This window comes from Acinonyx jubatus, chromosome C1, assembly GCF_027475565.1.
Source record: "Acinonyx jubatus isolate Ajub_Pintada_27869175 chromosome C1, VMU_Ajub_asm_v1.0, whole genome shotgun sequence".
NCBI classification, from domain to species: domain Eukaryota; kingdom Metazoa; phylum Chordata; class Mammalia; order Carnivora; family Felidae; genus Acinonyx; species Acinonyx jubatus.
The window spans coordinates 19,448,940-19,472,336 of NC_069381.1; the positions used below are offsets into that span (position 1 = coordinate 19,448,940).

At 55.2% G+C, this 23,397-nt stretch overlaps 1 protein-coding gene and 1 long non-coding RNA gene across 7 annotated transcripts; one reads left to right on the forward strand and one right to left on the reverse strand.

Moving 5' to 3' along the window:
• Window positions 1-326: 326 nt before the first annotated feature.
• On the reverse strand, window positions 327-22,122 carry UBXN11 (UBX domain protein 11). 5 transcript variants are annotated; one of them, XR_003420337.2, is made up of 15 exons: window positions 21,855-22,113; window positions 18,189-18,294; window positions 17,382-17,410; window positions 16,687-16,785; window positions 13,009-13,109; window positions 12,457-12,511; window positions 11,907-11,983; window positions 10,804-10,930; window positions 3,752-3,966; window positions 3,385-3,462; window positions 2,293-2,410; window positions 2,058-2,161; window positions 815-888; window positions 600-748; window positions 327-514 (listed from the first exon to the last, which is right to left on the reverse strand). XR_003420337.2 is itself a non-coding variant. In XM_027059993.2 (15 exons), exons 2-15 carry the CDS (start codon window positions 18,257-18,259, stop codon window positions 355-357), a joined length of 1,386 nt encoding a protein of 461 aa, XP_026915794.2. In that variant the 5' UTR covers window positions 18,260-18,294; window positions 21,855-22,116; the 3' UTR covers window positions 327-354. The 5 variants fall into 5 exon arrangements, 4 of the variants coding, with proteins under 4 accessions (XP_026915794.2, XP_026915792.2, XP_053065434.1 ...); XM_027059993.2 differs by having other exon boundaries at window positions 600-740; window positions 2,356-2,410; window positions 21,855-22,116; XM_027059991.2 differs by having other exon boundaries at window positions 600-740; window positions 21,855-22,112.
• On the forward strand, window positions 4,934-15,471 carry LOC128313074 (uncharacterized). 2 transcript variants are annotated; one of them, XR_008293241.1, is made up of 3 exons: window positions 4,941-5,852; window positions 6,082-6,203; window positions 6,631-15,471. It is a non-coding gene; the product is annotated as an uncharacterized LOC128313074 (long non-coding RNA). The 2 variants fall into 2 exon arrangements; XR_008293239.1 differs by having other exon boundaries at window positions 4,934-6,203.
• Window positions 22,123-23,397: the final 1,275 nt, after the last annotated feature.

The window sequence follows — 23,397 nt, forward strand, 5'->3', positions numbered from 1 at the left end:
ACAGTGGCTTTGTGCAGAATGTTGGGGAAGTGGCCACATGTGCGTGTGGTTCTCTGTGTCTGTGCACAGGGACCTGCTCGCGGCACGCTTGCACATGAGGCCCTTCTGCACCAGCTGAGGCTGAGCTGGAGCCTGCCTTCCCTCCACTGGATCTGCTTAGCCCTTCTGGGGAGAAAGGAACCTAGAGGACAAAGACCCAGCAGCTAGGCCCGCCAGCCGGAGCTCGAGTTACCGAGGGGCGGGTCTGCACCGCCCCTTCCCCCCAGCCTTCTCTGGCGCCCAGCTGGGCTGCCCCCGCCAAGAGAGCCTTGTGTGCGCGGAGCAGCCAGTGTGGGAGCGGGCGCTTTATTTGGATCAGGGGCCAGGGCCTGGGGCAGGCAGTGGGGCCCGGCTAGCCCGAAGCAGCAGCGCTGCGTTGGGCACCAAGCCTGCAGCCTGCAGCGTGACCGTGTCGTCGTGGTAGACCGTGGGTGGGAATGTACTGATGATCTCGAAGGTTGTGGCGTCCACGGCTCTGGGGACCGGGCAGAACTGATCAGGCCGTGTCCTGGGACCAGAGACCCCCCTCCCCATAGCTGCCGGGCCCACACCATGCCCACCTGGCCTGTGCAAGCAGGGTGCGCACATCGCCAACAGTGTCCTCGGGCCGCATCATCAGCAAGAAGGCCTGCTCGCCATTCTCAGACTTGATGCGCAGCATGGAGAGCAGGGGCGTCTGTGACTCGGGGGACTCCTGGCTCCTGTGGACCTAGAGGCCATCAGTGCCCCCTGGTGGCCCAACCCCAAGGTCCTCACCTCTTCACCATGCCCTCACCTCTCACGCTCAGCAGCCAAGGCTGGTGTCTCCACCACAATCTCCTGGATCCGGGCAGGCAACGGGCAGCAGTTCTGGAAGGCATCGATGAAAGAGGACAGAGCCCTGGGCTCTGCTAGAGTCACACCCTTCCCCCCAATCCTTAGAGGGGACTTATTCCTTACCAGGGATGGATGAGACCAGTGAGCCAAAAGGGGAGGGGTGTTCTGTGTAAACTGGGGCCCAAGCAGAAGAAATGGAAGGGAAGCTTTGGAAGGCAACCCCATCATTCCCCTAAGAAGCCTTGAAGTCCCTCAGCGTAGTGGGGGAGACAGAACCCCACACAATGACCAGCTTCCCAGGGGAAACCACCCCTGAGCAGTGACTAAGGATGAGGAGTCCATAGAAATGGAATGGGCACAGGGATGTTCCAGACAACATGGGCAGAGATCCCCTGGTCAGGGAAGGCTTCTCTGGAGGTGACCTATTTGGGAAAGTGTCAGCAGTTCATGTGGCTAAAGCTGAGAATCAGGTTGGACTGGAAAAAAGAAAAGGTTAGAGGTGGGAAGAGGACCGACAAGGAGTGGTGGGCCTTGAGTGCCAGATAAGAGCTTGGCCTTACCCGAGAACCACTGAAGGGTTTCAACAGGGAAGGCCCAGATCCAACTTATGTTTTTACAGAAGCACAAGGACTGCTGGGGGAGGACAGCTGACAAGGCAGGAGGGGAGGTGGCAGGCCAGTGAGAGGCCACTGCAGGTATCTGAGAGGGCTACTCTGGAGCCTCGACTAGCATGGCGGGCGGAGGGAACAGAGAGAAGACGTGGATTCTGGCAATGTGCGGTGAAGGAGGCGGTGTGGTGGGAAACTGAGGTTTGTTACTTTCACGGGTGGAGACGGGGAGGAGCCGCGGGATGGGGAGTGAGGAAGGAGGAGGATGTTTCTGAGGGCCAGGAAGGGGTATCCAGGACTGAACTGGATAGTCTGGTCTGGACCTCGAGGGGGTGGCGTGGGCCCTGGGCTCACCCCTGGCCTAGACTCTGGCTCTCCCCTTCTTACAGCCATACTGCCACGGAGACAGCCCATCTCTGGATGCAGCCCTCCCCAGACTGTTTTCAGGAGACAGTGGAACTGCCTTGAGAGCCTCATTTCTCCCTCCAGGCCCCCTTCAGCAGCCCTCGAGCCTGAGTCTCCAGACAAGCCACTGCTCTGGTAGGTTGGGCCAGGGAGCCCAAGATGGCTTGGGGGAGCTAGGGCTGGCCTCACCTGCAGGGTGTCCCGGATGGGGCCCCGGATGTCAATCACCTCGCCCCGCCGGATCACAAACTTGGGGAGCCTGTTCAGAAACTTCTCAGCAGTCATCCTGGAGCCTGCAGGGAGTGCATTGGGAGCCTTGGCCTGGGGAGGGACTGGGAGTGACGGGTGATGGTGGAGGAGGCCACCTGGAGCCTGTCCCACACAGCGGCCCTGCCGCCTGGCTCGGCCTCAGGGCCAAGCTCACCTGGGGGCTCCATCCTGTCCACGGGCTTGCGAATCCTCTGCCAGCCCACCACGCGGCCCTCACCTGGGAACAGTTCCAGCCTATTCTCCGGGTAGACCTGATTGCGCAGATCACTGACCTGGCAAGAAGGAAGGGTGAAAGCGGTGGGCCTCGACCTTCAGCCCTGGGCTCCACCCCCACCCTTGCTCGCCCAGAGCACGCCCTCCCAACCCCCCCCCCCCCCCAGGAACAGGCTCGAGGGACGGTCTGGTGCAATCCCCATTTTACGGATGAAGAAACTGAGGCCCCAAGAGAGCTGCAGTTCATGCTGCTCTCACCTACCTGGGCTCAGCTCCTCCTGCAAGCACCCCTCGCCACTGCCAGCTAGAGCCACTGTACTGCCATCCTCCCCAGACAGCCCCTCTCAGGAGCCAGCCAGGAAGCAAGGGACCAGGGTGTTAGGAGAGGGCAGAGTCCGCCTTGGCAGGCACTACCTCCAACACCTCCAGTCGTGACTCACACGGTTTTCCAAGCCCGGGGGGGTGGGGGTGGCACACACGCCCTCGTGCACCCTTGCTGTGGCATGACGCACCGCCTTCCGGCTGCGGCTCAGGAGTTCCCCCCACTGCACCCCTCATCTCACCCCCGCCGGCAGGGGGATGGCTCATGCCGTGTCCTTCAGGCCCACATTTGTCCCCACGGCACTGCCTTCCGTACCCATCAGATGGCTTCAGGAGCCCCTGGGGCAAGTCAGGCCACTTTTGCATGGAGTCTCAGGGACCCCAGGCTGTCAGGGTGTCCTGGGCGCTGGGGAGGGGCACTGGGCCTACAAGGCCGAAGGCTGTGCCTCCAGGGTGCCAGCAGGGGGCACTGCCTGCCGCTTAGCCACACGCCGGTGCCCTTGCTAACCGGGCAACTGCAGCCCCTGCAGCCTCCCTGCCCTTCTTGGCTGGGCTTCAGGCTCACCCTCCTCCCCAGAGGTCATCAGAGACTGGGGTCCCCTTAGGTGGGGCAGTGGCTTCCCACCTCAGATCGGGTGATGCCTGAGGAAGCTGTTTGTCCCCACCCCCTCCCAAATCCCCACACAGGGTGGTTTGAGGAGCAGCCCATCACCTTAAAGGGGACCCCGTCAGGGTACAGTCGCTGGAGCTCTGAGGGGAAGAAGCCGTCCAGAATGTCTCGGAGGCAGCGCTGCGGCAGGGATCAGAAGAGTGAGGCCCGACTGGACCCGTGCGGCACCTACCGCTCTGCTTCCTGTCCAGACGGCGGGCCCCGGGCCCCGGGCTTACCCAGTGGGTCACACTCTGCACATATTCAGGGCCCCAGGACTTGGTGGGGGGGAGGGGTTGTTTCTGCAAGTTGCACGTGGGCTTGGGTACCTGTGGGGGGTGGGCTGGGCCCCCCACCACCAACTAATGGTGAGCAAGGGGAGGGGGCAAGGGCACCAGAGTGGCCTGTCTCCCCTCCCCACCCCTCCTACCTGTGTGGAGGGGTCATGGAAGGGCCGGAAGGGCCCATCGAACATCATGAGGCCATTCCGATAGAGCTTCAGTGGGATGGGCTCAAGGACATGGAGCCGTGCTCCCCCGGGCATTGGTGTCACCTGGGTGTCACCCTCTACCACCAGCTCACTGAGATCCTTCAGGCTGGCCAGGAGCCTGTCAAAGTCCACCTCGGGGGGCGCCAATGAGTCCCCTGGTAAAGAGGATAAACACCCATGAGCCTCTCTTCATGGCAGCTGTGTGCCCCAGCAGCCCTGGTTTCCATGGCCCCTTGCATGCTAAGCAGTGGCCTTCGCACCTCCTTAGGTGGCCACCTGGGGAGGAAGAAGGACAACTACCACTAGATAATAGCTGTCTTGTATTGAACACTCGCCGTATGCTAGAGGCTTAATGCCTATAATGCCACTGTCTCTTCATACCAACCCTATGCTGTAGGGGCTACAATCACCCCCATTCTTCAGATGAGGAAACCGCAGGTCAGGGGTTAATGGCTGCCTAGGGATGCACGGAGTAAGTGGCAGGAGCAGGATCTGATCCCAGCTCTGCCCATGTCAGGCACGGGGTCAGCCACTGAAAAACGCAATGCAGAGCTCCCAGCTCTGGATGAAGTCTGTCTGGGTTCAAATCCCAGCTCTGCGGCTTCCACCTGTGTGACCTTGGTCAAGTCATTCAATGCTCTGCACGACAGCATTCTCTCCTAGAAGGCTGTGATAGTGTCTGCCTCCCAGGATGGCTACCGAGGTCCAGGAAGATGGCCAAGTGAGGGCCAGCTCGGAGCAAGCACTCTGTCCAGCTGGTTACTGTTACCAACCCCACCTTGCACAAACGGACCTCAGGCCGATCCAGAAGCTATGACGCAGCAGTCATTGATCTCCATTTTACACATGAGGAAACAGGCCCACGGAGATAAAAAATGACTTGCCCCAGGTCACTTGGCAAATTAGAGGAGGAACTGACTCTAGAGTCTGCTTTTCCCACCCATCGGCACCATCCGGATGGGGAGCCTGGGGGTAGGGACACGTGGCTACTGGGGGGGGGGGGATGTCAGGACAGCTGCTGGACAGAACAGCTAGGGGACACACAACTATTTCCGGGGTCACACATCCCTTTGAGAAGCTGAAAGACGCTTTGGCCTCCTCTTCTGAAAAATGTGTTGTGCACACAGGGGTGCATACGCTTCAGGGGGTGGTGGGGACAGCCACAACAGATGCCAGAGTGGAAAGGCTGGAGGGCAGGTGGGATGCTGGAGAGGGACAGGCCAGGGGCCTGTTATTAGTCCTTAGTCCTTGACTAAGGGCCTTAGTCCCTAGTCGATCTGGCTCCCAATCTACTAGGGGTGTGACCCTACAAAACCTCAGTGACTTTCAGGGCCTTCTTGGATGCTATTTTCACCAGGACAGCCAGGCTGCGACAGGATGTGGGTCGGGACTCTGGGGACCGAATTCCTTTCCTCAGAGTGGTGCAATGGCTCTATAGGTGTGGTGGCTGTGCGGAGGAAGTACAGATGTGGGTGGCTCTGTTTCCTGTTGCCTCTGTGGCTGCTGAAATGGTAGGCCCCAGCTGGACTTCCCCCTCCCCTACATCTCCTAGGTTGCAGGGGCTGCACCGGCCCCCCACCTCCTCCTGGGGTCCCCTAGAGTTCCTGAGATTCCCAAGAAAAACTCACAGGACATTCTGGGCATTCCTGGTATGACTCAGAACAATATCAAGCCACTATTTTGCTTTAACAACAAACTACATTCAGAACACATTGGTAAGCCTAAAAATAACGCGAAAGCTCATCTCATCGAACTCCTGTCCCCACCCCTGTACTCTTACAGGTGGAGATAGTGAGGCCCAGAAAAGTCAGATGACTTGGCCCACGGAGATCACATCAAGCGGACCCAGGACCACTCAGATACGCTGGGGCCAAGGCTTTTTCAGAGAGCTGATGGGCACGGGATGGTCGGCAGTGGAAAGGGCTGGTGGAAGCCCAGGGGAGGATGCCAAGAAGCAACTAGAGGGAAAAGAGTTTGCTGAGGAAAATAGTGCTGGAGGCTCTCAGCCAGTGGGGCTAAGGCATGGAGAAGTGAAAGCCAGGTGGGCTGGGCACGTATGGGGTGCAGCAGCCCAGGGGGAGACAAGGGGCCCAGGAGATAGAACCACAGCACCAGGCGGACCTGGGCTGAGAGAATAAGGCAGGAATCCTGGCATGGCCAGCCGGGAGTACGCAACAAGAAGCCCGGCCTCTTGCCAGGTCACATGGGGTGAGGCAGGTCAGAGGTCTAATGAGGCATTTCCTCTCTCTCTCTTCCTTGGGATGGGACAGAATAGGAACCTCTATCCCGCCCGCCCCGCAAGATCCAGCAGGAGGAACGGACTGTAAGGACGACTCGGTGTTTACTTTGTGCCTAGCACCTAGAGGCAGCTGTTACCACTCCCGTTTTACAGGTGAGGAAACTAAACCTTGGAAAGCGACCTGCTCCCGCTCCTGCAGCTTTCAGGGCCCAGGTGACTCTAAGCTTCTGTTCTCGGTGCCTCATGCAGGCTGCCTCTGCTCCCTGGGGTCCCTTTCTCAGGAGGGGTGTGGTTCAGGGAGAGATAATCTCTGAGGCCTCAGACAACTTTGGGAGCCCGTGATTCTATTAAAAAGAGGAGTTAGGCATGGAGACCAAGATCAAGCTCCTTGGCTCAACTCCTGAGACCCTCGAAGCCCGGGTACCCCAGCCTCCCCTCGGCCTGTTCCCCCATCACTCTCTGGAGCCACGGTGCCAGGATTACTACTTCCAAGCTGTGTGATCCCTGAGCAAGCGGGCCTAGCTCTTTGGGTCTTGGCTTCCTCTTCTATAAAATGATAATAAAAGTCCTCACTTCACAGGTGGCTCTGAGGCTCACAGGAAGTGCCTGGCAGATGGTGGCTGTTGTCACTAACACCACACCCTCTTGCTCATCACTGGCTCAGTGTGCTCACTCACCATGCCCTCTGAGACGCCTTGCCAGGAGCCCCTCTCCTGGAGACTAAGCCTCCCGAGTCCCTGGAGCCTGCGGGCCTTGGCACAGGCTGTTGTCCTTTTCCATTTGCTGGTCTTGCCAGCCACAAGGGCACTCCTTGAATGCAGGCTAGAGCATCCAGCCCTAGTGGGTGCTCAGGAAGCACATTCTGGATCCATCCCTCCATCCCGCCAACATGTCCGGAGCGTCCAAGCTCTGCAAGGCCCTGGGAATCATGGGTATCCCCATACCCAGAGTCCTTCCCCCCTCAAGATCATACTTGAATGAAGGAGACAGGGTGACAGCAGGGACAATGGCACGTGGTAAGTGCCACCGTGGAGGCTGCGGAGCCCAGAGGAGGGCCAGACCCTGCCACTCTCAGCAGGTGAGTGGTGGGCCTGCCCTGGGCTGGCTCATCACCCCTGCAGGAAGGACACACGTGCTGCTGTGAATACCAACGTGGTGCCCCGGGGCCCCAGCAGGCCTGTCCCCACCACCTCCCCCAAAGGCTGAACCAGAAATAGACCCGCTATCTCCACACACCTGCAAGCCTGGCCCTGCTCTGGGGACCTGCATTCACTCTGCTCCTCAGGGGAACCAGTGGAAAGAAAACAAGGCCTCAGAGTCTGATCACTGCCAGGGGAGACCACAACCAATTCTCTGGCCCCCACGGTTGAGCATCATACTGCCTGTTCCCACCTCATCCGTGCTCTGCACGGTCCTGGCATGCCTGACTCTCTAGGCCTGGGCACCCAGGCACCCCCACCAATATGTGCGTGGGCCCAAGCCCTTGCCCACAGGCCAAGCACCGTGCTGGGCACTCTGGGGCCTGACAGGGGCCAAGCAGCCATGCTCGTGGTCACCGATCAGCCACCATGCAGCAGCCTGCAAGAACCCCCACGTGCATTGTGGCATTCGGTGCTCTCAGGGGCCCGGGCGTCACACACCATCTCCTCGCTCCACAGATGAGGACACAGACTCTGAGAGGTGAAACAGTTTGCCCACACAGGTCCCCCACTCCTCAGCTGGAGCCTTTAACCCTGTCACCCCAATGCAGAGCCCCTTCCCACATGCTGGGCACAGTGCAGGTGGCACAGTCTTGGCCGCAGGCACTCGAGCAGGTACTCCATGAGGTTGGGTTTGAGCTAAGCTTCCAAAGAGGGGACAAAAGAGGACCAGGCACTTCGGGGGACACAGCACAGGCCTGATGGGGGGGCTGAGGGTGGGGAGGAGCCTAGCCTGCCTAGGGTCTAATCCAGGCCAGTTCCAGGGACTCAAGGGAGGCTCAGGGATGAGTGAAGACTGGAAACGGCACAGCTTCCGGGCAGGGGAGGGAAGAGGCTCCACCCAGGTGCAGGAGGCTGGGGCTTGGGAGGAAGGGTGCCAGGGGACAGGCAGAGGCTGCAGGGGGAGCGGGGATGTAGGGGGATGGCAGGAAGTTGCTGGTGAAGGGTCGGAGAGTGAGCAGCTTCACGGGGGACAGAGAAGGAGGAGGAGGAGCTCAGAGACGACTGAGATGATTGAGAGCAGGGAGCTCAGAGGGGACAAGGGGGAGTGAGGAGCTCTCAGCCCTGAGGCTCAACACCTGGCCATGGGTCGTGACCAGAGTAGGACTGTCCCTTTCATGTCTCCGCATACCCCAAAGCACCTGGCATCCTATTTAATGCTCAATTTACCCGCGGGGAGGGTGGGAAAGGGTGAATGATCCAGCCTGAGGCCAAGTCCTTGCAAGGCTTCCCCTGTGCTGGGTCCCCTTAAAGGGCAGTGGACTGCCCTCCCCAAGGCAGGAGTCCTGCCTCTAGACTGGTTGGCCCAATACAGATGCCCTGGGCCACCCCCAACCGGTCTGCTGCCTGGAACCTGCGGGGAGTGGTATCCAACAGAGGGAGAGCCAGAGAAACGAGCCAGGGTATGGGGCCAGCAAAGGGCCGGTTTTGTGTACCCGAGGGCCCCGGGGGCAGAAGCAGCCTGGCACCTGGGGACAAAGCAGGGGGAGGAGAAGGAATGGACCAGGAGGAAAAGCTGCTGGAGATGAAAAGCATCTCGTTCATCTGGCAGAAGAGCTCAGTTGAGGCCCCTCCATGTTGAAGAATCAGGAAGCCAAAGGAAGGGGTGCTTGGGTGGCTCAGTCGGTTGAGTGTGTCTGACTCTTGATTTCAGCTATCATGATTTCAGTCGTGAGATCGAGCCCCATGTCAGGCTCTGCTCTGACAGTGTGGAGCCTGCTTGGGATTCTCTCTCTCTCTCTCTCTCTCTCTCTCTCTCTGCCCTTTCCCCATTCTGTCTCTCTCTCTCTCTCAAAATAAATAAATAAACATTTTAAAAATAAATAAAAAGAAAGCCAAAGGAAGAGGACACACAGATGGAGTTTTGGCAGAGGGTTTTCACAAGTTGCTTTGGCTGTGAGGCACTCAGCTTCAGAGCCGGCCTCTTGTGGGCATAAACAAACAACACAGAGCAGAGTGAAGTCAGCTCTGTTTCTGGCAGGAGAGGGTGGGAATCCACAGGGCCAGGTCCGGAAACCAGCTGGCTGGTCTGACCCCCAAAGGAGCAGCAAGGCCCCCACTGGCCAGGAGGAAGCCTGCCCTCCAGCCAGCAGGGACATGCGGGGGGCCCAGGGCATGGTGCTGGCAGGCCTCTGGCCCTGGACCCCAGAAACGCCCTTACAGCATCTGGCAGTCACCTTCCAGGGCTTGGCCTCTCACCGCAGGAGGGGGTGTCCCAGGGTCATCCCCAATTCCTCCTGTCAGCTCCCTAACGCACAATCACCAAGGGCATGGATTCCACCCCCTAAATCTCTGCCCTGCCCTTCCTCGCCCTGCCCGCCAGGATCACCCTTCCACAGGACATCATCTCATTGTCTGCCTGGATGACTGTACCTACCTCCTAAATAGGCTCTCAGCCTTAAGTCTTGCCCTCTTCACTCAACAGTCAGAGACTTAAGTGCCTCCGTTTTCCCATCTATAAAATGGAACAAGCCCTGGCCCACGTCAAAGCTATTCACGAAAATGCTTTGCAAGCTCCACTTCCAATGAGAAGTGACGTGTTTAGTAGAACAAAGCAGTGAGGGAGCTGTGCCCTAAGATTTAGGGGGTCTGGCCAGGACGCAGGCCTGAATGGGAGACAGGACTCCCATGTTTTGAGTCTCATTCTTCACTCAGCAACAAGCCTGTCTTGAAATCAGGACAGTATTGTCATCTTCCAAACACTCCCCTCGGGAGCTATGCTCATCAGTGCTTCTATGAGGCTGCCACTGCCATCTGACTGTGTAGAACAATAAAACCCCCTACTTGTTGGGCTGATGATATGCAAGGTCAGTGCTAGGTGCTCTGCGTCTAACCCACTGACTCCTTCCAACTCTGCGGGGAAGGGTACACCATCATTTATTGATGGGGGACTGGAGGCTCAGAGGACAGAAGTCACGTGCCCAAGCCACACCTGGAATGGGTGATGGAATGAAGAGAAGGGCCCCGGGCTGACTGACTCTGGAGCCTGGAGAAGTGTACCTTCTAGGCAATCACCTCCATGCTTTGAAGAGAATGGACCCGGGCTTTCTATGGCCCCAAATCTATGGGGTGCAGCCCTCTAGATATTAGCAGTCAAGTTAAAAATAAAGACTGGTGGAATCTCACGGAAACAGGTCCCTTTCAACGGTCTGGCTGGAAGTGAAGCTAATAAAGGAGGTCCAAAGAGGGGACTGAGCCCTGGGACTGAGGGGCAGCTTCCAAAGCAGAGAAATCGTTTTTGAAAATCTTCTGGATGGATGATATTTTGTAAACTATGGAGTGGAGCCTGAGACAAAGCCTGGGGTCTTGTTACATCTTGTATCTCAGGGTCCCTGGAGCCTTCGAAAGATGAGCCAGGAGAGAGTTGGAGGCAAGACCACAGGAAGAAAGTGGTGGCGGGTTAGGTGGTCAGTGATGGAGGCTGAGGCCTTTCCTCCCAGTTCTTGTGTCAGGAGCACGAATGGCATGGTCTCTGGACAGCTACTGGCCCAAAGGAAGGTGTTGTTGGAGAATTCCCTTTGTAGGAGGGGCCAGGGGCAGACGCCCTACTCTACCTGGCTTCCAGAACTTCTTGGCTGTCATCCAGTCTGTGTTGCCATCCTCTGAGTCTGAGTTGTCTTCTGAGTCCTCCTGGTCCTCGGGCTCACCCACCCACTGCAGCCCGTAGTCACTGAGGAACCGCTGTGCAAAGAGAAGGGAAAGGTCCCAGGGGGCACAGTCAGTTCAGCCCCTCGGGGAACAGGCAGCATCCACCCAGGCCCCAGCCTCAGGCCTCGGCTCCCAGAGTCAACTGGGCAGAAAAGATGGGCCCCAGGGTCTTGGGAGCTTTCTGGCTGTGACCTTGGGAAGCCACTTCACCTCCTAGAGCCTCGGGCTCTTCCTTGGAAAGCAGAGATGACAACGCCTGGCCCATAAGCTTGTGAGGACCCAGGACGGTAATTCAGGCCGAGTGCTTAAAGCAGGGTCTGGCATGGAGGGCCGCACGGAAGGTGGCCCTGATGGCAGCGGGGCACCCCATGCATCTGGCCTGAGCGGAGGAGCGGCAGGGACACGGGCTGCACAGGACTGAGGACGCGGTGAGCCACACGCAGCCTCTCTAGGGCCGGGCCTCACGTCCCCTCCACCACAGGAAAACTTCTGACTTGTCTACACTTCCTGTCACTGCTTCCTCAGCTCCTTCTCTCCTGAACCCACTCTACCCAGCCCCTTTCTCCACAACTGACTGGAACTGCGCGGGTGCGGCCACCAACAGCCTGCCTGGTGCCAAACCCAGCGGCCCTCTTCCGTCTTCATCTCTTGCAACACACATCACCCCTTCTCGGTTTCACATTCCCAGCCGTCTTCGCTTAGACATCTTGCCTCACTCAACACGAACTCATCCCCAACGGTCACGACTCCGGGTCCCCCCCGCCTCCTAAACCTCTGCGCCTCCGGGTCTCAGTCAGTGGCAGCCCCTCCACCCGGGCCTCAGCCACGACCCTGAGAGGCCCGGGAGCGCCACCCGCAAAGCAGACTCAAATCCATCCTCTCTGCCCCAGCTCCTCAGGTTAGTCCCGAGGAGGGAAACACGGGGCAGGGCCCCACGTGGGATATATGGGAGGGAGACCCAGACAGGCGGGCTCCCAGCCAGGTCCTGAGGGGCAGGCGCCTCTCTTACCTCCATCTCCCCCACCTGCCGCTGCAGCTGCAAGCACGTGGTCTCCAGCTGCTTCTGCCGCTGCAGGGTGACCTTGCCTTCAGGGAAAGATCAGGAAGGGTTCTGCCGCCCCAGCAAGGAGGCTGCCAGACCACCTCTGGCCTCGCCCGGCGTTCTGCCCTGAGGGTCATCTGGAGAGGCTGCCCCTTGAGAACTCGAGGGGTCCCCTGAAAACTCTCCCCCTGACCTTGAGGCAGGGATGCCTAGACTGACTCTCAGGAGACCGCCAGCCACCCCTCTCAGCCCCCCGACCCGGGGGCTCCTGAGGGCACCATGTTCCCCGACATGGCGCACCCTATGCTCGGGGCTGGGCTATGTCTGCATTCGGGGGGACCCGGTCCCACATAGGAGGGCACTGCCCTGAGTGCGTCATTGCCTCTCTCCGGGCTCAGCTGTCCAGGCCTCACCATAGGACTCAGCTTGATGCTCTTGGAGCCCTGATGTCCAGGAGCCACCGGCCCAAGGGAGGTGCCCCAGGAAGGCTGACCAGCCCACCGGGAATGCCCCTTACCCTGGTGCTCCCGGAGGGTCTGCAACATTTCCTCCAGGGCCCGTATCTTCCGATCCTACAGCAACAAGACAAGGGGGAGCAGGCAGGCCTGAGGGTTCCCAGAGCACAAGAGAACCCATCTTCCAGATGGGAAGATCCAAACTTTTTGCCTCTGTGGGGCACCGGGGAGTTGAAAGACCCTGCCCCTGCCATCCTTTGGCACAGCCGCTGCTCCTATGCCTCAGATATCCTTGTGGTTCCACTGAAATGGGGATAGGCGTGGAGTGTGCCCAAGTGGCCCAGCGCTCAGCAGTCACTGCTGCCACGTGGTCCAAGGCTAGTGGCCTTACTCAGCTATAGAGAAGACCCTTAGCTTCTCTGCTCAGCTCCCGGGGACCCAGATCAGCCCCAGGCCATACCTGGCCCTTGAACTGGGAAGTTCAGTGGAAGAGATGGTCCTAGAACCCACCCACCCTGGCCTACTGTGGCAGTGAACTCACTGGCCTCCCCAGCCTGGGCCCCTCCACCCCTCAGACCAGACCCTGGGCCTACCCCCACCGCTGGGGGTCCCACCTTGGACAGCAGCTCATCAGTCTGAGCCTTCACTTGCTGTTCCAGGTCCCGCAACTTCCTCGACAGGGTGGCCACCAGCTCCGAGTCATGGAATACAGGGACTACCAAACAGACAAAGTCCTGGAGCTGAGGCTGAAGTGTGGGGGTCCAGTGGAGGGGGGACAGGGGTCCGCAGAAGCAGAAATAAGGGTGATACTAACAGCTGCCACTTAGATAATAGGGACTGTCCTAAATACTTCACACATATCAGCTCATGCTGTCCTCACAATGTGCCCCTGAGGAAATGAACTGCTTTAGGAAACTGAGGCAGAGGTGCAGTGAGGTGTCCAATGAGTATGAGTGAGTGCTGTACCATACAGGTCACATGACCAGTGAAGCATTTTCAGAAAGTCACCCTCAATCAAATGAAGCGCCTACACCTTGCCACCCCCACCCCCACCCCCCGTTTACAGGAACACAGCGGAGAGAGGAGCAAGTCCGCACCAACGACAAACAAGTACACAGACCCGCATGGCCTGGCTCCTCACAGAGTCCGTGTCACTTTTTCAAAAGGCAAGGACTCTGTTCCACAGAGGTGTTAACAGTCAAATGCAGTGCACGGCCCTGACCAGAACCTAGATCAGGAAAAACAATAGCTATGAGCTACTTCGGAAGTCGGGAGATCTGAGCGCAGAAGTGGTGCTCCACAGCAGTCCTGAGTCCTGCGCCTTCTTGGGTGCGGTCCCGGTCCCGGGGTCACGTGAGTCCTCCTTTGTAGGAGATGCATGCTGAAGTTTTTAGAGGTGAAATGTCATGATATCTAAAATTGATTTCTAAGCGGTTCCTCAAAAAAAGACATTTACATTCGTACATATGTGTATATGGACAGAGAGAAAACAAATTAGTGGCCAAATATCACCAACTGTGGCATCTAGATAACAGACATTTATATGGGTGTGCACTGTACCATTATTTTAATTGCTTTGTAGGCTGCAAGTTCCTCAAAATTAGAAATTTGGGGAAAGGAAACAAGACGGCACAAAAACAGACACTCAGATCAATGGAACAGAATAGAAAACCCAGAAATGGACCCACACATGTAAGGCCAACTAATCTTTGACAAAGCAGGAAAGAATATCCTTGCTGAAGACAGTCTCTTCAGCAACTGGTGCTGGGAAAACTGGACAGCAACATGCAGAAAAATGAACCTGGACCATTTTCTCACCCCATACACAAAAATAAACTCAAAACGGATGAAAGACCTCAATGTAAGACAGGAAGCCATCAAAATCCTCGAGGAGAAAGCAGACAAAAACCTCTTTGACCTCGGCCGCAGCAACTTCTTACCCCACACATCTGCGGAGGCAAGGGAAACAAAAGCAAAAGTGAACTACTGGGACCTCATCAAAATAAAAAGCTTCTGCAACAGCGAAGGAAACAGTCAGCAAAACTAAAAGGCAACTGACAGAATGGGAGAAGATATTTACATACAACAACATATCAGATAAAGGTTAGTATTCTATAAAGAACTTACCAAACTCAACATCCAAAAAACAAATAATCCAGTGAAGAAATGGGCAAAAGACACGAATAGACATTTCTCCAAAGAAGACATCCAGATGGCCAACCGACACATGAAAAAATGTTCAACATCACTCATCATCAGGGGAATACAAATCAAAACCACAATGAGATACCACCTCACACCTGTCAGAATGGCTAACATGAGCAACTCAGGCAACAACAGATGTTGGCGAGGATGCGGAGAGAGAGGATCTCTTTTGCATTGTTGGTGGGAATGCAAACTGGTGCAGCCATTCTGAAAAATAGTATGGAGGTTCCTTAAAAAATTAAAAATAGAACTACTCTACAACCCAGCAATTGCACTACTAGGTATTTATCCAAGGGAGACAGGTGTGCTGTTTCGAAGGGACACATGTACCCCAAAGTTTATAGCAGCACTATCAGCAATAGCCAAAGTATGGAAAGAGCCCAAATGTCCACCGATGGATGAATGGATAAAGAAGATGTGGTGTGTATATATATACAATGGAGTATTACTCGGCAATCAAAGAGAATGAAATCTTGCCTTTCGCAACTACGTGGATGGAACTGGAGGGTATTATGCTAAGCGAAATTAGTCAGAGAAAGACAAATATATGACTTCAAGCATATGAGGACTTTAAGACACAGAACAGATGAATACAAGGGAAGGGAAGCAAAACTAATATAAAAACAGGGAGGGGGACAAAACATAAGAGACTCTTAAATATGGAGAACAAACAGAGGGTGACTAGAGGGGTCCTGGGAGGCGGTACGGGCTAAATGGGTAAGGGGCATTAAGGAATCTACTCCTGAAATCATTGTTGCACTATATGCTAACTAACTTGGAGGTAAATTGAAAGAAAGAAAGAAAGAGAGAGAGAGAGAGAGAGAGAGAGAGAGAGAGAGAGAAAGAAAGAAAGAAAGAAAGAAAGAAAGAAAGAAAGAAAGAAAGGAAGAAAAGAAGGAAAACAAGAGAGACACACGGGAAGGAATGGGTCCTCTCCTTCCCCTGCGTGCTGCCCTGTGTGTGAAGCAGGAACTGCATTTGTCACCATCCAGCCACATGGGCTAACATGTCAAGGATGGCTCAGTGGAAAGACGGAGAAACCTGTTCATGGATGTCTTCGAGTCAATGGATTAACAACCCTGGAGCTGCTTCCTGGACTTCTTGGTGGGCAGGACAAGTCCTCCTCAATGTTCAGAAGAGTTTTCTCTGACTTGTAGTCAAGGCTTTGTAACGGATATATAGACCTCTGGGCCTGGTCAGCACAGACAGCACTGATGAGCTCCCAAGGCGGAGCGGGGAGAGAGAGGAGAACCCAGGGGAGGAGCGTCACACTGAAAAGCTGGGAGGAAAAGAAGAAGCTAGCAAAGAGAGGAAAGAGCCTGGGGAGCAGAAAGAAATCTGGGAGAGCAGTGTCATGGCAGCTAAGAGCCCAGGGCGATCGGAGGAGGGCACGGTGCCTGGTGGCCGATGTGGAATGCTGCTGTGCACAGAAGCCAGACAGGCAGGCAAGTCCTGGACTGTGACCTTGGTGGGGACAAATGCCAGCTGAGAGTGGGGTGGGGAGCAAGCGCCAGGGGAGAGGCAGAGAGCGCGCAGGATGGCTCCTCAAGGAGCCCTGGTTGTTGCGATTACTAATGAAAGTGTCCTCGGCTGGGATGCAGGAGATCCCGACTTTGTGTCTGAATGGTTGTGGGGCCAGGTGCTTCTGGTCTCCTTTCCCACCTCAGTTCCCTGTCCTATAACAAGGAGGGGTGTTTGGTGCAGGACTGCCTCCCACCTCACAGAGGAAGTGGAGGCAGAGAGACAGGAGGTTGCTTATCCAAGATATCACACCTAGTAGAACATTCTGACCTCATGCCCAGCTCCTCCAGGCCCACAGCAAACTCCGCCCCTGCCCGCCCATGCCTCCCCTGTGCCCAGGCCCATTCCATTCTCCCTCCTCCCGGATGCTTCCCTGTGAGCCCCATCTGGGCACCTCTGGGGTCAGTGTCACCACAGCCCTTGGGAGACAGTGCAGGCCAGGTAAGGAGGGCAGCCTGGGAACCGTGGGCTCACCCAGAACAGGCCAGAGTAGGTCCATGAGTCTCTGGGCCTCGCCCCTTCTCCTGCTGCTGGGGACCCAGACCTGTTTAGGCCTCTGTTCTCACCTTGCCTACTCACTGGAGCACCTATACCTCCATAGCAGGAAGGGACAGAGATCCTTTCTTCTGAGCCACGTCCGTCCTTCAGCATATCTACCTCGTCTTCTGCAGACAGAGATGCCCAGGTCACTGTTCTGGGGCTGAGCCTCGGAGGAAACTGCGGCCTTGGGCTCTGGCCAGGATGAAGCAGCCTGTACTCTGTACCCCCAAGTATATGCGGATAGAACACATGGGACATCAGGGAGCAAGGATCCAACGAGAACAGGCTTCTTCTTGCAGTTGTCCCGGCCTGGCTCTGGAGGGGACCCGAGTGGCCAATGCCAGCAGCACGGTGGAGGCAAGAATGGGGTTGGGATGCAAAGGTCTGAGCCTGCAGCGAGGATGGGTCAGCAACGCAAGGATGGGGCTTCAGGGAGAAAAGGCTGTAATGGGCTAGAGGAGGCTGTCAGGAGGAGGATGGGGCTCAAACCCCACCAGCCAACCCCACAGCGAGTGGAGGGCTTCAAATGTTAGCAATGACACCTCTGCTAAGGGTGTGGGGCCTTCTGATCAGAGAGCTGCCAGGACGCCCTGTCCTCGAGGGCTGGGGGAGCCACAGGGAGCAGTGCAGCAATCGCTCTCCTTCTCTCCACCTGCCCGACCCCAGGAAGACCCAGCAGGTGGGAGGTGAGGGGGACACACAGGGAAGATCCCACACTTACCATCTCCGTAGATTTTTATCCCTCGCCTCCTGGGAACCCGGGCAGGAAGGAGAAGGAAGACAGACAAGTTAGGAGTGTCATCAGGGGAGTGGCTCTGGGCACCAGATCCCCAGCCGAGCCTAAAGGAGAGGGAGGCTGGGCCTCTGCCTCCCAGGGCCATCCCCTCCCCGAATCCCATCCCTGGCACTGGGACAAGCCAAGGGACAGGCTTTGAGGTGTCCCCTCCTCCCAACGGAGAAGGGAGGGGAAGGGCTGAGGGGCAGAGGCTTGGGTGGAAGACAAGAGATCCCAGGCCCAGGAGCCCAGCCCCAGCTCTGTTCTGAAATGGCTTTGGGACCCCAGGCCTGTCGCTTAACCGCTCTGGATCTCCTTGGCCTTCAAATGACTCAAAGCGGTATTCAGAAGAGAAAGGAGAGAGGTAAAGAAAATGCTTCGAAAGGATGAAAGTGCTGGACAGATGTAAAGGACTCCCTTTGCCGAGAGACCCCACCCTCCCACGCCCCCATGGCCGGGCCGGAGAAGGGGTACCATCAATGCTTGCAGACTAACATGGGGGCTGTGCCTCTCCCACCCGGCCCATACCTACCACAGGGCCCAGCCCAGTGTTTGCTCAGACGTGATGAAGGAGTTAAAAATTTTTGAGAAAGATAAAGGGGTCAGGGAAAGCTATGTGACTCCTCCTTGTTTTCCCTGAGACACTAGGAGCCATTCTCCTAGTCCACTGGGGGACGGGGGCGGGGGGGGGTAGTGGCAAGAGGAGGCAGGGGCATGAACGCAAAGACACCCCCCCTGAGGCTGGCTCCTTACCCTGGATTCACAGGCTCTGACTCCAGGGGGACTCTTCGGGTCTTGCCAAGGGAGGCCAAAGGCGAGCTCATAGTTCTGCTTCTAGATTTTAGCTGTCAGGAACTCCCTGAGAAGAAAGAAGGAAGAAGGAAGTCAGTCCTTGGGGACAGAGGGGACCCAGGGCTTCGGGACCAGGGAAACGTCCTCTTCCTGGCCCCTTGTCCCAGGAGGGAGCCTTGTCCAGGGAGCAGCACCCCTCACTTCTTCCCACTCCCCTGAAGAGGTTTCTGGAGGCAGCTTTGCCTCAGGCCCCCTGTGCTGGATGTCTGCCCGATCCTCTGGATATCCTGCTCTCTGCTCTGATCCTGGAGGCCCCTGGCCTGGCTGGGAAAGGGCGATGGGGGAGGGGTGGGGTACAGAGATGGGCTGGAAGCCTGGGACTCTCCCAACTTAGAGCCGGGGCATAAGACTACCCAGAAGGCCCGGAGTTTTTGTCTATCCATCAAGGAGCTGGTTGACACAAAGCCCAAATGTCCCCTCCCCTCCCACAAGAACCCAGGTATCACTGATTCTCAGAGCCACAGAGGGGCAACCCAAGGGCAGAATGCGGCCAAGGCACTCTTTGTGGAAGGGAGGTCAAGGGCCCAGGCTCTGCACAGGCTCTGCCATCCACCAGAATAACCCGTGCCTTGGCTTCCTTGGTATAAAGTGGGGTTGGTGGTAGTACCAGCCAGGCAGGGTTATCAAGGGATTCAGGGAAAACTTACATAAGGCACGGAGCCCAGTGCCACACTGAAAGGAAACACTTAAAAATGTGAACTGTGGGGGCGCCTGGCCGGCTCAGTTGGTGGAGCCTGCAACTCTTGATCTCAGGATTGTGAGTTGAAGCCCGACGTTGGGTATAAAGATTACTTAAAAATAAAAAATAACTTTAAAATTTTTTAAAGAACATTTATTTATTTTTGGGAGACAGAGAGACAGAGCGCAAGTAGGGGAGGGGCAGAGAGAGAAGGAGACACAGAATCGGAAGCAGGCTCCAGGCTCCAAGCCTGATGGGCTCGAACCCACAAAGCACGGGATCATGACCTGGGCCGAAGTCAGACGCTTAACCGACTGAGCCACCCAAGCGCCCCTAAAAAAAAATCTTTAAAAAAATAAATAAGCTAAAATAAAATCTTAAAAAAAATTTTTTTTTTTTTTTTTTTAATGTGAACTGTGGCTGCTGTGATGTTTGTTATTAGACAACGGGGGCACTCACACATGCTCATTTCCCTTCCTCCCTCTTTCCCTTCCTTCCCTCTTCCTTCTGGAAAGATGAATGCACATCAGGGATGGAATTAAAGACCACTACTCTATTCAATGAATTAAGTATATTATGTGGCTAGTATCTAGAAATCCTAGAACCAAAGGACCTCTATCAGGGCTTGAATCAAGTCTTTTTAGGACAAATCCAAGGCAGTTCCACTTTGAAAATGTGTGGCACTGGCTTCCACTGGTGCCCCTGAAGCCTCCCAGCAAGGGGACTGGTACCAGCTGGAGACGGCCTTCTGGAGTTTGGGACTCATGCCCCCATCATCCAGCCTTCCAAATATGCCCCTAGCCTGCCCCAGTCCCTGCCGGCTCATCCATTTCCATAACGATCTCCCTCATGTCAGCCCCTTGCTAGTCACACCCACACTCCTCCCTCTACCATCCCCAACCCCTGGCAACCACTACTGTTTTCTTACTTCAAGAATGTTCCATAAATGGAATCATACAGTACTGACCTAAAAAAAAAAAAAAAAAAAAAAAGAGCTTTATTGAGATCTAATTCACATACTTAACCCTTTCAAAGTGTATAATTCAGTGGTTTGTAGTATATTCTTAGATTTGTGAAACCATCACCACAATCAATTTTTAGAACGTTTTTATCGTGCTAACAGGCGATGTTCCTTTTGTGGCTAACACTGCCCTCCACGAACTTTCATCGAACCCGATCATTCCCCCTTCTCCAAATTTTCATCACCATAATGACCCTTCAAAAGAAACTGGTTAAAAAAAAAAAAAAAGACAGAAATTAACAAGTGTCAGTGAGGAGGTGGGGAAATTGGAACCTTAGCTGGAATGTAAAATGGTGCAGTGGCTGTGTAAAATGGTCTGGCAGCTCCTTAAAAGGCTAAACAGTTACCTACCTGGCTCAGCAATTCTGCTCCCAGGGGTGTACCCAAGAGAAATGAAAACTTACGTCCACACAAAAACTTGTATACATGTTCATAGCAGCATTACTCATAATATCCAAAAAATGGGAACAACCCAAATGTTCATCAACCAATGAATGGATAAAGAAATCTGGTACATCCTTACTATGGAGTATTCTCGGCAATAAAAAGAAATGAATCCCATGTTGCCACATGAATGAACCTTGAAAACATTATGCTAAAGGAAAGATGTCAATCACAAAATACCACATGTTATGACCCCACTGATATAAAATGTTCAGAATGGACAATCTGGAGACACAAAGTAGATTAGTTGACTAGGGCTGGGCGCAGCAGGTGGGGGTGGGGGTGGGGGGGTTAATGGGAGTAAGTGCTAAAGGGTACAGAGTTTCTTTTTAGACTGATGAAAATGTTCTAAATTGTGGTGATGGTTGCCCAACTCTCATGAATATCCTAAAAACTACTGAAATTTACATTTCAAAGGCGTGAAATACATAGCATGGGAATTATATCTCAACAAAGCTATCACAGAAAAAAAGGGATCTGGTCCCCAAACCAAACCCAACATCTTCCCTCAAAATAAGCTCCTCCCACTTCTCCCTTCTTAATGGGGCCACATCATCCAACCACAAAATTTTCCTCTCCTTCCTTCTCTCTTAATCCCATCAATTACCATATCTTGTGGGTTAAACTGCAGTGTCTCCCACAGAGCTCCTCCTTTCCATGCCTACTTTGGTCATCCTAGTGGGGCTCTCACTGCCCTTCCTTGGGGCTATCACAACGGAGGCCACCTGACTTCCCTGATTCCTGTCTCACTCCAGGCCAATCCAACACACTGTCTCCAGATTAATTTTCCCATGGGTTATCAGGGACCCCTGAGGGTGACGGCTGCCTCTCCCTATAGTCTGGGGACTCCTCAGCGCAGGACTCCGTCTCCTCCCTCCGACCGCGGGTGGGCCGGAGGATAGAGCCACGTCTACTCCCCTCACGAGAGGGCTTCCAGGGGCTGTGACCTCCCCCCTCAGGCTGGAGGCTCCTAAAGGTTGGACTGTCTCCCCTTCAGACCGGGACTTTGAGAGGAAAGCTGTGTCCCATGCCCCTACATCTTTGGGACCCAAGTCAGGGTTGTGCTTGACTGGTAACGTCCTTCGTCACACGTACTCAGCCTATTGGCACCCCCCACCCCAGGCCCCAGTGCTCTCCAGCGCCGACAGGACCCGGCCGCCTGCACGCCTTCAAGTCCTCTGTCTACAGCTGGAAGCGCTCACGACGCGACTTCTGTCACGACCTAACCCTTCCCTGGGAGCTGCGTCGCCTCCTCTCGCCTCCTCGGGAAGCCACGGTCGGCGGGGACTCGAAGCCGCTCCCATGACGCGGGAGACTGCTGGGCAACCCGGCCGTGGGGCTCGCGGGTCCTCGGGCTCTCGGAGCGAGGACCCCAGCCTGCGTGGGAGACTCCGGAGCCGCAAAGGTTTGAGCAAAGACTCACCCCGCAGGGCCACCCAGCCGTCCCGCGGCGCCGCCATCTTGTTGTCACGCCGTTTCCCAGGCGACCGGGACCCGTACGCTTCTCATTGGCTAATTCGAGAGTACCGCCGCCTGTGCTCGGATTCTATTGGCCCACGAGTCTGAACTCTTCGCGGAATGCTGCAAATCCCAGAATCCACCACTGTGAAGGGACTCGGGAGTCTGGAGAAATGGAGGTTTTCTTTATTCCCTCCCCCCGCGAAAGCGGGGAGACTCACGAAGCCGCCGAAACCTGAATGTGTAATCGGACAGTGCAACCGTTTTTGCTAAGTTGATTTTTGGGGGAGATTATCCCGCTGAGTCTGTTTCCCCATCTGATCAGTACAGTACATCACGGGGGCTTTTTTGAGCATGAATTGAAATGATGCAAGTACTTAATAAATGTTTCCTAAATCTGAATTTCTCTGCTCACTTCTTAACCAGATGGCGCCCTACAGGGATGCTCAAATCCTTGTTCCTTTGTGTAAAAGTTCAGGTGAGACTCCCTTTGCCTTTGGATAAGACATTGACTTTGAATGAGACAATTCTCCCCAGCTTCATCTTAAAAAGTAAGATGTTAGGTTAGATCAACTAGAGAACATGGACTCTAGTCTCAGGAGTCCAGGTGTCTGACTTGTGTGTCCTTGGGCAAGTTATGCGCCTTAGTTTCTTCATCTGTAAAATGGGGATAATACCCTCCCCCCCAGGGTTGCCCTGAGGAGTAAAGGAAATAACGTATTCACAGTACCTATCACAACACCCATTCAAAGTAAGTTTTCAAAAACATTTCCTGCTTTTAACTATCTTTATCATTGCCTCTCAACCTTTCAGCTGCGGTGGTCTAAAAACCTATGACTCCTACTCTCAGGCACCGACTTCCTTATGCCTGGACTCAACCACCAAAACTGTCTCTCTGCATATTTCAGACTGCACTTTGTAACATTTTCCATTTGACTACTGAATTCAGGGGAGGGGCAGCAACTTGAGGGGTTCCTTACCCACCCATTGGAGTGAGAGGCAACTACGAATTAATGTGTGTCTTCCAAGTGCCAGATGCCAACATTATGAGGTTTACTGATGAGAAAACAGGCTCGGGAAAGGAAAGTGATTTGTTTGGGACTATGCAGGTGATCGGTAAAAGTAGATTCAAACCCAGAACTGTCTGCCTCCAAAATCTGTGCTCTTTCTAGAAGCTCCCACTTTGGTAAAACAGGCAGGCAAAGATAAGCCAAGGTGCTGGTGGTCCAGGCCCACTGCCAAGGTAGGGATTCAGGTGGAAGGTGTGACTGGAAGTCGGAGGTGGGAGAGCTCTCTTGCCATTGAGCTGCTCCCAGAAATTTCTCTGAGGCTTGAGGTATAGGAGTTGAGAAACTTTGAGGTCATCCTGGGCCAAGTGTTTTTGGGGGGTTGGAGCCATGGTCAGGGGATTAGCAACTTTATACTGTCACCTCGCTTACATTCATTCTTCTCTTGAAGGTAAGCAAGGACCAAAGCATGGGGAAGTCAGAGGGAAGGGGTTCTGGCCT

Bases quoted from the DNA above. Each gene is read 5' to 3' on its own strand.
- UBXN11 (XM_027059991.2), bottom strand. From the start codon at position 18,259: ATGAGCTCGCCTTTGGCCTCCCTTGGCAAGACCCGAAGAGTCCCCCTG. The intron at 17,411-18,188 runs GTAAGGAGCCAG...CCGGGTTCCCAG, and splicing joins TCAGAGCCTGTGAATCCAGG to GAGGCGAGGGATAAAAATCT. The intron at 12,512-13,008 runs GTGGGACCCCCA...TTGTTGCTGTAG, and splicing joins CTGATGAGCTGCTGTCCAAG to GATCGGAAGATACGGGCCCT.